Here is a 14,049-nt window from a genome sequence, read left to right as displayed (position 1 = left end):
TAACGCCTTGTGACTAAATAAAGGGCGTCAATGTGATCGTGCACACCAACGCGCAAAACGCCGGGTGTCATTTAAAAAAAAAATGCCTCATGCTCAGTTTTTTTTTTTGTTTTGACCTGCCACGTCAAACCCTTATCCATCAATCAGGTTGGCACTTTTGTTCACGTGTACTAAGCTGCTGAAGTTACTGTAAACAGCACGTGGAGGCACTCAAGCGCAAAACTGTCAATGCGAGCGGACATTGAAGAAGATGCCCAGAGGCGATATGAATGTGGAGCTGCTTATTGCACTGATGAACAATCATTGGATAGATTAATTAATTGCAATGTAATTTTTTTAAATTATCTAAACTAGAAAATAAAATATCCTGTTAAAAAGTGTAGGCTAATAAATGTTTTATTTTGACTGCAGATGATTTGAACTGCTGGTTTTGTCTGACCAAAGGTGAACTACACAATGTAAAACTGTAATTGACGCAGTAGCATTGTGTAAAGCGCGATATGAATCAGCATATTTAATCCTTGCGCTATTTTAAGTGAATGTAAATGGAGTTGAGAATCGGAGTCGACTCCAAAAAACCTGTAACTGAACACCCCTAGTGCCTACTCTCAATCTCTCACACACACATAAACAGCAAGATGTACTCTGAAATGCACACGTGCATAATAATCATGCTTAACATACATGCATAAACGTGTATTAAACCCTTTTACTCAGCAGTTTACATGTGTTTGTTGCCTCATTACAAACAAATGCAGCAATTCTTAATATATACAGGTTAAAAAATCAAAGATGCATTTAAACAGACCTTGTGACCCTTTTGGGGGTGTTAAATACATTTTTAATCCGTATATCAGAGCATTACAGTAATCCAGCCTAGAAGTCATAAAAACATGGACAGTTTTTCTGCATCTGAGACGGATAACATACTTTGTAACTTACCGATATTTCTCAGATAAAAAAGGCAGTTTTTGTGACATGGGATATTTGATTTTCAAAACTTAAATAGCTCTCTAATACAACACCCAGATCTTTTAAAGATCACCTATCAATCAAACTTCCTGTGGAGGGTCATTTCTATTTTTGTTTAATTCCTGCTTACAACATTGGACTTTGGATTGAACATCAAAGAACATGCATATTAAAATGTCTTCTCTTTAAAGTACTGCTGCTATAAATCAGTGAATCAAGGAAAATAACCCAGAAAAATAAACCTCAATAAGAGATGAGATGGTTATTGGCCAACCTGCTAGTCCACCCATCTAACCAATCCCTACATCAAATGAAGAGCTTCAAATGATGCAATCTTTGTTTTTCCACCTTTAATTGCTCTTAAACTATTTCCCTTAGGGTTGTTTTAGGAAGCCGTTGACATAAAGCTACGGATTGGGCTTTTTTTATTTTTGTATGTGAAAGGGCGTTGAGATGTTAGGCTGATTCCTGTTGACTGCCTCCCTCCCGTTCTCTTGCCGAGAGGAATGTGGACTAACCGGTTACTCAGGCCTGCACATGACTTACCGATGACTGGCTTTGCCCACTTCTGCCCCCCTCCCTTGTTCTTGGCTCTAATGGAGCTTGTCATTCCAAGAAACCATAAGCAAAATATTCAGCAGGTGTAAATCAGGGATTTGCCGTTATTGTTGTCTTTGGGACTTGGTGAAGGTCCCCCTCCCTGTTACAAGTGTTCACACTAAGTGTATCATTGTATTCTTTATTGGCTCATATTACTGCTACGGTGGTTTGGTAGTGGAAGTTGCCATAACTAATTGCTCCTGTATCAGTTGGCTTCAAATATCAGGAAGCATTTTCTGCAAAGTGGCTTGAGTGGTGGCTTGAGAAAGTTGAAAACTGTTATACTACATAAACTTCTTCTTCTAAGACTATTTAAAGAACACATCTTCTCCTAGAGTGCTTCTAAGCTGCAATATCTTTTCCAACTGATCCGGCTTACGCTTTTCCGAAAACTGTTCTGAAAAATTCAGAAAAGTTCCATTGACTTAACATTGGACCAAACTATGGGACCTCATAACTTTGCCCCAGACTGTCATACAGAATTAAGGTTGGGCTCATTTAACTCAAACTGCCAATTTGCCAATCACTGATGAACATTCAACTTACTAGCCACACCCTAGCAACCACTTACGGCACCCTAGCAACTGTCCCATAGACTTCCATAAAAAAAACTGCCGTTAACTTTACATTGGGCATTCTGAAAACGCACCAATTCATACTAACAATGTACTAATCCAGAGAAACATACTAACCACATACCAATCCATTCTGGAAACATACCAATCCATACTAGAAACATAACAATTTATGCTGGAAACATACCAGTCCATACTGGAAACAAACCAATTCATACTAAACACATGCTAACATATTTGTACTTATCAATGCCGACTGTAATAATGTTTATACAGTGTTTCTTACAGACTTGTACTATATACTGTGTATAGTGGCATTTCCCCAAGGGAAAATATAAAGCCCAGGCTCATTGGAAATTCCTGTCTCAGCCTATTTATTATTTATATATATTTTTTCAAAATGGAAACTACATTGCTCTGGGTTCATTTAGTTGTACATTTCAGATGACAAATCCACTAGAGGGCGATGTCTGCATTTTATCGAATCTGAAGTCCGTTATTTATATGCTACTTGTACATGTATATGAGAAGGTCAGTTTCGTCCCACAAATAACCTAGCGAACAACTGACCTGAACACTTCCTTAAACCCAAACAACAGTGCTTAAAAAAGCAAACGCAAGAGAAAAGTGCACTGTGACCAGTAGTTTACCTTGATTTTACATTGATTTGATCTGTTTTCTGAAATCGTGCTTCACCAAACTCAAACTCGAGCACTCTGCATCACATGTACAACACTGAGCTACTGAGTACCATTAAAAAAGAAAGTTGTCCATAATGACATAATAAGACAAGGTAAACATGTATGATTTCAAATCATAGACGTTAGGGCTGCTCGATTATGGGAAAAATCATAATCACAATTATTTTGGTCATAATTGTAATCACGATTATTCAAAGCAATTATCAGTTGAAGTCAAAATTATTCGCCCTTCTGTGAATTTATTTTTATATAAAAATATTTCTCAAATAATGTTTAACAGAGGATTTTCTTACATTGTTTCCTTTAACATTTTTTTCTTCTGGAGAAAGACTTATTTGTTTTATTTCAGCTAGAATAAAATCAGGTTTAAATTTTTTTAAACCTATTTTAATAGCTTAATATTATTAGCCCCCTTAAGCAATATATATTTTTGATTGTCTGCAGAAGAAACTACTGTTATATAATGACTTGCCTATTTACCCTAATTAAGCCTTTGAATGTCACTTTAGGCTGAATACTAGTAGCCTATCTTAAAAAAGATAGTTTGTTTATTACACAAATGAGGGTTAATACGAAAAATCACTACACACCACGCTCTGACACAAATGTGCATGTAGCCTATTTGACCAATAAAGCGCTCACATTAAAGCGCTAGATGTGTGTGTGCTCTGCTGTCCAAGGCTCAGCGCGCACACACACACAAACACACACACACGCACACACACTACCTGTCCGAGGCTAAGCGCGGCACGCACACACATAACAGCACACGCTCTTTCGCACTTTTAAAAATATGAATGATGCGCATCCCGTGCTGGAGACGTTACATTACTGCACACGCTTTTAGTCATTTTCACGTGGCACTGAGCTTTGCAGAGCAACAAATGTGTACAACTGGAAAGGGGGTGGTAAATGATGGATGGTTAATCGTTTATCTCGATTAACTGTTTTTCATAATTGTTAGAAGCCGAAATCGAAACTGGATTTTTGTTTAATTGCACAGCTCTAATAGACGTCGTTGTTTTGTAGTATTCATTTGGTGTTGTGCACTAAAATAATTATTTATTCCTAAATAATATGTCCATAAGGCAATGTAATGGTGCAGTAGGTTGTGCTGTCGCCTCACAGCAAGAAGGTCGCTGGGTCGCTGGTTCAAGCCTTGGCTCAGTTGATGTTTCTGTGTGGAGTTTGCATGTTCTCCCTGCTTTCGCGTGGGTTTCCTCCTGGTGCTCCGGTTTCCCCCACAGTCCAAAGGCATGCGGTACAGGTGAATTGGGTAGGCTAAATTGTCCCTTGTGTATGAATGTGTGTGAATGAGTGTGTGTGGATGTTTCCCAGAGATGGGTTGTGGCTGGAAGGGCATGCGCTGTGTAAAGACGTGCTGGATAAGTTGGCGGTTCATTCCACTGTGGCGACCCCGAATTAATAAAGGGACTAAGCCGACAAGAAAATGAATAAATAAATAATATGTCCATGTAAATATCATTAGTGTGAAATGGAACACAAGTTGTTGGTGTCATACTGCCCCTAGTGTTCATTTTACCAGAAAATTTATGTTTATGTACGTTTTTGCGGTTTCACAAGCATGTCGGCTGAAGCACATATTTAAGTTGATTTTTGCATTGGCCTGAAGAAAAACTGAATAACATTTTTAAAATGTATGTTACTAATTGTTCTCGCAGCCAATTGACTGTTTTTTTCTGTCTTTCATCAGAATTGATCATAAAGTGTCCAGTGCCTCACATGGCTACAAACTGCATGAAGCCCAGGCCATCCTGAAGGAGGTGAAGACCATCAAAGATGCCATCAGCTCGGGAGAGAAGGAGAAGCAGGAGCTCATGCGGGTACGAATGAAGCTTATCCTTTGACAACATTTATTCTTATCTCAGTACATTTCTCAATCTTTGTCTTTAAACATTACCCAGGTTGCAAAAAGACAAAAACGTTTTACCTTAAAATAATAAACTATTAGTTATCACCATACTTTTCCAATTGATTGATTGTGTTAAGTGCAAACAGGTATATTTTTACACCTGCCTTATTTAGTTTGGTTAAATCACACTAGAGTTCCCTTTCCCTCTTGGTGCAGTTTGTTTGGGTAGGTGTGTAGTATATAGTAACGATAATGTATATGATGTAAACAAACTATATAATAGACTATGAGCAGAGATTCAATCAGCCTGCGCAGTTGTCCTTCCATTGAAAAGTGACATTTTGTGTCTGCTGGTTTGTTTACTTGCGGGAGTTCCATTGGCATTTTCTCACACATTAATTCTGACCAATCAAAAAGCAGTTTAGAAAATACTTTTAATAACATCTGGCCAATGGGTGATGTGGATTTTGTCACATGACTGCATTTTGGTTCTTTTCAGCTTTGGTTCTTTTCAGACCAAAGCAATCAGTGTGGTGTGAAAAGGACCTAAAAACGGAAGAAAAATGCTACAATGTAGCATTTGTTGCCCTTGGTCCAGACCAAATGAACTGAACCACAGATGTGAAAGCACCCTAAAATACTTAATTATTTTTTTTTATTTTTTATTTTTTATAATACATTTTTTAGGGGTTTTCACCTTTAATCGATAGGACAGTAGAGCGAATAGACAGGAAAGCATAGGGAGAGAGGGGAAGGACCATGAGGTGGAATCGAACTTGGGTCGCCGTGAGCACCGGAGTGCATGTGTCGACGCAATAACTACTACACCACTGTCGCCGACGCCCTAAAATATTTTTACGTTAAGTGCACACAAGTTTTTAAAATTTTTTTATATTAATGATAATTATATAGGGAGACTCGGTGGTGCAGTAGGTAGTGCTGTCGCCTCACAGCAAAAAGGTTGTTAATTTGAGCCTCGGCTGGGTCAGTTGGCATTTCTGTGTGGAGTTTGCATGTTCTCCCTGCGTTCGCGTGGGTTTCCTCCGGGTGCTCTGGTTCTCCCCACAAGTTCAAAGACATCCAGTACAGGTGAATTGGGTAGGCTAAATTGTTTGTAGTGTATATGTTTGAATGAGTGTATGGGTGTTCTCCAGTGATGGGTCGCAGCTGGAAGGGCATCCGCTGAGTAAAACATATGCTGGATAAGTTGGCGGTTCATTCTGCTGTTGAGATCCCAGATTAATAAATAGACTCAGCCGAAAAGAAAATGAATGAATGAATAATTATTTATTCCCAGAGATGGGTTGCAGCTAGAAGGGCATCCACTGCGTAAAAACTTGCTGGATAAGTTGGCGGTTCATTCCACTGTGGTGACCCCAGATTAATAAAGGGACTAAGCCGACAAGAAAACGAAAGAAATGATGAATAATTATTGAATTTATTATTAATAATCACATATCAATTAATTAATCACACTTATTTGAACAATTTTCTAGCATAAACATCATAAGCATTGGAAAAAGTCAAGTTATATGAGACATATTAGAATCAGATATATTTTTACAGAAGTCTTTTTATCAGCCAGAAACAAAGTTGAGTGAAACATATAATCAGGCAAAATATTTATAGCATAATCCTATGCAAAAACCTTCAGAATATAGATTAAAAAAATGTCTGGGTATATAAGCACTGCTGAAGTGGAGAGTTATTAAAAAGAATTAAAAAATGGAGAAAACTGCTTATAAAAATCTGTATTGCAATTAAATTCTACACACACATTTAGAGGTTGCAAGAAATGACACTTTAAAGTGTATTATAGTGTATTTATGAAAAGCCCCAAAGAAATCTAAATCTAAAGATTGACAGGTACATGAACCAATATTGTTTCATCTTAAAAGGATAGTTCACACAAAGCTGAAAATCCTGCCATCATTTACTCCTTTTACCTATTTCTTTCCTCTGCTGAAGACAATAGAAGATATTTTGTACAATTTTAGAAACCTACAATGGAAGTACATTCTTCAGAAAATCTTATTTTTTTGTTTGTGACCACCTGAGGGTGTGTAAACAGTAAATAAATGCTCAATATTCAATGAACTATCCCTTTAAGAGTGATCTGGGAGCACATTCCTCTTTGCTTTCATCATTAGGGCATTTTTGTATCTCATTTCCCGCTGTACTTGTGCACATGAGGCAAGTGAACCTCCAAAATGGCAAAGTACACACAGAAGTAGGCACATTGATCTATCCAAATAAAAGTGCAGTGAAGTGCTACACTCGCTGAGAAACTGTAGCCAGTCAGATTAGCATAATAAGCGGATGTGTTTGTGCAGATAGGAGTGGCTTTTACAGAAGATGAAAAATACAAGCACATTCTCTTCCCGCCATTATTTGTCTCTTACCAAACAAAAATGTGTGTGAATATTTGACATAATGAGGTTAAGTAATGGCACGTAGAAGCTAGGTGTTTAACCTTTATGAACCATGCCGCTTTTTATTGTTTTCGCATAATAACTATAAATTTCGTCAGACAAAAAAAATTTGTTGTCTATGGCTGGAAACAAACAGAATCTTGACAAGTATGCTGTGCAAGTAAATTGACTGAATACTATGAATGCATGCACTCCACTGTTGCCAACTATTTTTAAAGAGGTGGTCCAGAATGTAATTTTAAGGCTTGGTTGTGTTTATAAGATGCAAAGCAATGTGTGTTTATGTTTTTCTTGAAGAAAATCGCGTTATTTTTTCAGATATCTCACTTTGATTATACACAGCTACTAAGCTAACATGATAATGACATATTTCCTAGTTCCTCTGCCTTTAAGTGACTCTGATTGGTCATCGTCATAATGTGCTGCTATTCGCGGATCGGCTCCACGTCATGCCCGTAAAAGCACGCGCTTTTCTGCTGTGTAAACATGCAGTCAACCTCCTGCCTGCTCTAAAATAACATCTGACAAGTGTCTGTAACGAGTGAAAATGGGGTGCGGCTCCTTTAACAGCGTTTGTGTGTGTGGTGTGAATGTGTGAAATTTCTGTAACAAGCGCATGTGCGCGGGACTTTCTTTTTCTCTGATATTCGAATTAAGTTATTTTCTGTAATAAATCAACATTACATTATTCTGCTGCGACCTCGAGTCAGGTAAGCTAACCTGTATTTTTTAACTCTATGCGTTACACGACGGCTTTCACGTGTACCCAGAATATTCAGGTGTAAGTAATATGAATCATCCACATATCTTTTGCGACTTCATTATCTGAGATGTGAAACACATGGAAAAGCTGCCTGAAGACAATCAGTGCAGTCCCGTGCGCGCACACACATAAGAGACACGAACGTGCTGGTGGAGTGTGTGTGTGTTTACAGCAGTTTGACTGATAAATATGAATTTGTAGCTAAATCGTTTGCCCGCAAAGCAGCATTTCGCATTGTTTATATCATTGCTACAGCATACCGTTAACACTAGACACTGTACATGTCACGATCAATTTTAACAAATAAAAACACTTACTTGTAGCTTACAACTTCTGCTTTGAGGAGATTTTAGCAGAATCCAGCCCTGAACTGGGAGAGATTCTGGAGCTGTTTTGTCAAATCATGCTTGCTGTGTGTTTTATAATTCTCTGGAACATAATTAATATTGAACTGTAAGCACTTCTGTCTTTGTGTTGTGTTCTTTGGAAGCCCAAATACAGAAACAGACGAAGCTCTGTGGAAGCAGCCGTGCTTAGACGCATTTTTAGCTTCATCTCTGCTATAATGTTACAGTGCCTCTGGCCACGGGCCTTACCTGCGCTGTGTGGGATGCACAGTAAACAAACTTGTGATCTCAAAGGGGTCGGAAGTATTTTTTGTAGTCCCCAAAATTCGTTCATTGTAGGCTTTGCTAAGCTAACTCTGTAAAATCCAAGGTCTCCCTTTGCATTGAACTTAGAACTTTTTACATTCAGAGATGTTGTTTATGTTCACACAGCTACATTACACATCAACTAAAGTTTAAAATATGAGATCGTAGTGGACCACCCCTTTAATGAAAAGGTGCTAAGCTCTGCCCGAAAAGTCACAAAGTCTCTCGATTACATCATTTGTCAATTTGCATATTACTGACATCATCACGTTCTACCGTTTCTGTTTGTTTAACAGCCTATCGTTAGTAAAGGGGTGTTAATATTTGCACTATGCTTTATATATGCATGTCAGTTTAACTAAATGTATTGCTGCTTGAATACAATATTTCAATATGTGTAGTGAATTTGCAGTAATCTCTCAGATGTAATAAACTCAGACAAAATACAAAACTGTCACTAAAATATCTGTGATTGTGAACAAGAAAAGAATAAATGGTCAAATTAAATAGTTAAAATAAAGGAGAAGCACATCGGTTTGACTCTACAATGGAAATACCTCACACTGCTGGTGTTAAATCATTTGCCGTTGGTATGCAAAGGGGTGATCTGGTCTCAGGCTGCAGGTGGGAGAGGGTGCTGTATGAGGATTGCGTCACCTGTCAGTGCTCTGAGGTTGGGAAGGGACCGACGGCATCACCCGGAGCTCGCAGAGAAGACTAGGGAAGGTACATGGACACATGAATGTCTATAAATATCTCCAGTAACACAAAAAAATTATAGATTTGGCGCTAGTCGCTTTTTAAAAATTTGTCTCTAGGGGGTCTGAAAAGTCGCTAAATATAGTGACAAAGTCGCTAAGTTGGCAACACTGTTGAACTCAGATCCACTCATCTAATGATTGAACAGCACAATTTAGCAGTCCAGCGGATATAACAAAAGTGAATCTTTGTTAGTTTTTATCATTTTGACTACATTGTTGTTTTGTCTTTTTGCTGATGCTGATACAGTAAGGCCCAATCCCAATTCTTTTTTTTTTTTTACCCCAACCCTTCCCCTTTCCCCATGGCCCTTGAAACAGAGTGTGAAGGCGAAGGGCTTCAAAATTTACCCCTAAGAAATGGAACACCACTACAGCACCTGCACTCGCCGTCATATGTTATCGTGAGCTCTTGCTTCATATGAGATCAGATGATCGCGACTGCTGTAGTTATTTTCAGTTGCGTTATTTTTTGTATTTATCTTCAGGAAATCACTGAAAACATATATTATGTCATTATAACGATCTAATGTAGCAATAAGTTCGTAACTCTACTGTGCATTCACACTGTGGCCATATTTAGCTATATAAACACACCAAAACAACATTACCATGATAGCAGACACCATAAAAAGCCCATTCCCAGCCACTAGACTTTTTTGACAGGGTATTCGAGTGTCATCGAGTGTCAGAATGTAGTGGAACTGCTATACAGGAGTTATGATTATAGATTATAGATATCAAAATTTAGCTGTTGTTATTTTAGCATTGTTTTTTAAAGCATGGCGATAAATCACAAGCGCTGTTATGAGTATATTAAAACATGTGCTTGTTTGTTGTAAAAATTCGTAATAATGATAAAAAAATACTAATTTGTGGATCCTTACTTCCGTGCAGTGGCGTAGCGCAAAATGTGGGGGAAATTTTCTTACTCCTCGGTTTTGAGTGTGGTCCTGAAAAATCGCAGTTTGTATGTACCTCTTCCTCTTAGCCCTTCACATTCAAGCTAAAGAGAATTGGCATATTTTTACCCGTCGTTTTGCGCGCTCACATGAAGGTATAGGGGTGTCCCAATTCTCTTAGGTGAAGGGCTAAGGGGTAGAATTGGGATTGGGGCTGGATGGATTTTCTTCAACTTTATTCAAGTACAAATTTTTCATAACATTAGTTTGGGTTATGGATATTTTGGTGTACACACCAAATTACATTAGGAACAGGGATTTTAAACAAATAAAAATAATATTAAGGCAAGTGTCAAATTTAATCTCTCAATTGACTTTTGTGAAAATACAATATCAAAGTAATGAGATACATAAAGTTAACCATTGTAAATTTATACACCCCCAAATCAGAAAAAGTTGGGACAATATGGAAAACATAAATAAAAAGCAGTGATTTCTAAATTTACTTTGAGTTGTATTTCATTGCAGACAATACAAAAAAACATGATGTAATGTGTTCCCGATGATTTTTATTATTTTTTATTTATTTATTTTTTCAAAATAAACGCATATTCCAATTTTGGTTCTTGCTGCACATTACAAAAAAAAAAGTTGTAACAGTAAAGCATTTGCCATTCCTTTTCACAACTCTGAAAATACATTTAGGGGCTTAAGACACTAAGTGATGAAATTCAAGTGCAATTTTTGTCCCATTCTTCCTGCCAACAAGTATTAAGTACTAATTAAATCAAGTACTAATCAAGTACTAATTAAAAATGCACCACACATTCTCTATTGGAGACAGATCGGCACTGCAGGCAGGCCAGCCAAACATGTATCCTCCTCCGCAGCCAGGTCTTTGTAATGTGTACAGAATGTGGTTTTGCATTGACCAGACAAGACTTATAAAATATTTTGTGCTCATATTGTCTGCAATGAAATACGAGTCAAAGTATGTTTGGAAATCACTACTTTTTTTTTAAATTTCCGTTTTCCATACTATCCTAATGTTTTCTGATTTGGGGTTGTAAGTTAAACAAGACGTTCTAATGTTGAAAAAAGTTAAAAGAGGATAAAACGCATTACTAATTGTGCACTACTTTACTAGATCTTCAAACCCAAAAGAGTATCAAGTGGATTATTTGTTTATAATAATAGTTCTTGTTATGTGATATGGGTGAATGTGAAGATCTGTTTGTTTTCACGTTAGGTGTTTGCACTGGCATAGCGGAGTGTGAAGTCTACTTGTTTGCATAATGTTTTGTTAACTTGCTGCTTTTGAATGTTGGCCTAAAGACAATATTTGACTGTACTGTTTGCAACGTTCCCGTAATGTACAATTCAGGTTTAGTGGATGGTTTGAGTTTAATTGTGTTTGCTCATGTATTGTTAACACATTTAGACTTGCTGCCTCTTCAAATTTCCTACTGAAATCGTATAATCAAATTAGTAGTTTATTGGTGGATATATTGACTCTTAAAGCTATAAAATTTGATATTTAAAATTTAATATTATTTGATATTTAAAATGTAATATTAAGATAAAAGTATATACAGTTGAAGTTAGAATTATTAGCCCACCCGTTTATTTTTTTCCCCAATTCTTGTTTAATGGAGAGCAGATTTTTTCAACACATTTCTAAATATAATAGTTTTAATAACTCATTTCTAATAACTGATTTATTTTATTTTTGTCATGATGACAGTAAATAAAGTTTTACTGTATATTTTACAAGACACTTCTATACATCTCACAGAGACATTTAAAGGCTTAACTAGGTTAATTAGGTTAACTATGCAGGTTAGGGTAATTAGGCAAGTTATTATATAACGATGGCTTGTTCTGTAGCCTATTAAAAAAAAAGTAGCTTAAAGGGGCTAATAGTTTAGACCTTAGAATAATTTTAAAAAATTAAAAAATGCTTTCATTCTAGACAAAATAAAACAAAAAAAGACTTTCTCCAGAATAAAAAATATTATCAGACATATTTCCTTGCTCTGTTAAACGTCGTTAGGGAAATATTTTAAAAAGTTCAAAGGGTGGCTAATAAATCTGACCTGAAGTCACATTTTTTAAAAATTGATTACAAAGAATATTATTTAGATTTAATAATATATCTTCATTAATGGTAATGTTTTTTAATAAAAAATATTTAATAATAATTAAATTATTAGCCCTTTAGATTTTAGCCCTTTAGATTAGCCTTTTAGCCGCCTAGCTAAGATTTTTTTCCCAACTGGCTACAGAACAAACCACAGTTGTTCAATAACTTGCCAAATTAAAGTTTCAAGAAATCCTCATACTTTTTTTTTTGTTGAGGTTTTAAGGCAAGGCTAGTTTATTTATATAGCAAATTTCATACATAGTGGCAATTCAAAGTGCTTTAAACGATAATAAAAGAAACACGTATATAAGAAAATAAAGACAAATAGTATATAGACAGATTAAAATGTGTTTAAAAAAGATTGAAAAAGAAGAGAAAAACATAACAGTGTGATCTGTGGGATGTAGCACAGTGCTCATTCAGTAAAGGCACAGCTAAACAGATGTGTTTTCAGTCTTGATTTGAATGTGCCTAATGTTGGTGCACATCTGATCATTTATGGAAGCTGATTCCAGCAGTGAGGGACATAATAGCTGAAGGCCGATTCACTTTGCTTTGACTGAACTTTTGGAATTTCTTGTTTACATGCTCCTAAAGAGCTGAGGGATATTTTAGGTTTGTATTCAGTGAGCATATCTTTAATGTATTGAGGTTCTGGGCCAATTAGTGATTTATAGACAAGTAATAATAATTTAAAACCTATTCTGAATGTAACTAGGAGCCAGTGTAAAGACCTGAGGAGAGGTGTGATGTGCAGTCTGACATGATCCTTTAGAAATCAGTGTTATTTGCTGCATCTCTTTATATTTTTAAAGTTAAAACTTGTTAAAATCTATGATGCATTTTATTTATCAATAAACAATTTTTATTTCAAATTATAAATTTTGTGTAGCAATCAGAGATGCACCGATTTGGAAGTTTTGACCGATATTGATAGCCGATAACTATCTAGATTTAGAGGCCGATAGCAATATCGATTAGGCATGGGCCGGTATGATAACTTTGGATAAAAATATCACAGTTCCAAGAGTTCTTTCTGCTTCTTTAACAATAACACTTTTAAAACACTAGTAGACGGTGGAGTTTCTATACTACACTGTCAAGTATTGGGTTTTTAATGCATATTTTTTGTGTACAATGCTACACAAAAACTGTCCAATAGCTGATATTTTAGCTAATAAGTATAAATATAAATTTTTTACAGCTTTCTGCATGATTGCAAAATCAAAACGCAAACATATAGTAAACAACAGGTTTTTTTTTTTTTACATTTTAAACTAATCTCTAAGCTTTCAGTTATTCATCAACTATTCTTTTCTAAGGGCAACTTAAAATAATAAAAATCTACTGCCTGACAAACAAAAAATGCATCAAGTCACATAAAGTCACTGAGCATTAACCAAAATCAAAACACCCTTTAAAATATTTAAAAAGGTAGGCAGTAAACATGTTAAAAGTTTCAACCAGCAGTAAAAAATAAATAATTTATCCTCTTAAAGATATCGGCGTAATTCTTTTATCGGACTAATAACAATAAAAATAACATTTATCAGCCAAGATCAATATAGCCACTAACATATTGTGCATCTTTATTAGTAATATAAGTATTCATTTAAACCTGCTAGACCTAAACTATTGATATGGTGGTCATTATGTAGATGGAGTGTTCACAGCCTC

General features: G+C 36.1%; 1 protein-coding gene across 2 annotated transcripts in view; it reads left to right on the top strand.

Moving 5' to 3' along the window:
- The window catches only part of wwc1 (WW and C2 domain containing 1), a 449,056-nt gene that overhangs the window by 40,345 nt on the left and 394,662 nt on the right, over positions 1–14,049 (top strand). For both annotated transcript variants that reach the window (XR_012396852.1, XM_684183.10), the window contains exon 6: positions 4,563–4,692. Coding sequence is in view for 1 of the 2 variants with exons in the window: in XM_684183.10 (XP_689275.6) it covers positions 4,563–4,692 (130 nt within the window). In the remaining variant the exon portion in view is untranslated. The remainder of the gene's footprint in view (positions 1–4,562; positions 4,693–14,049) is intronic.

Source organism: Danio rerio, chromosome 21 (assembly GCF_049306965.1).
Source record: "Danio rerio strain Tuebingen ecotype United States chromosome 21, GRCz12tu, whole genome shotgun sequence".
NCBI lineage: Eukaryota > Metazoa > Chordata > Actinopteri > Cypriniformes > Danionidae > Danio > Danio rerio.
This window is presented reverse-complemented; position numbering and strand designations above follow the sequence as displayed.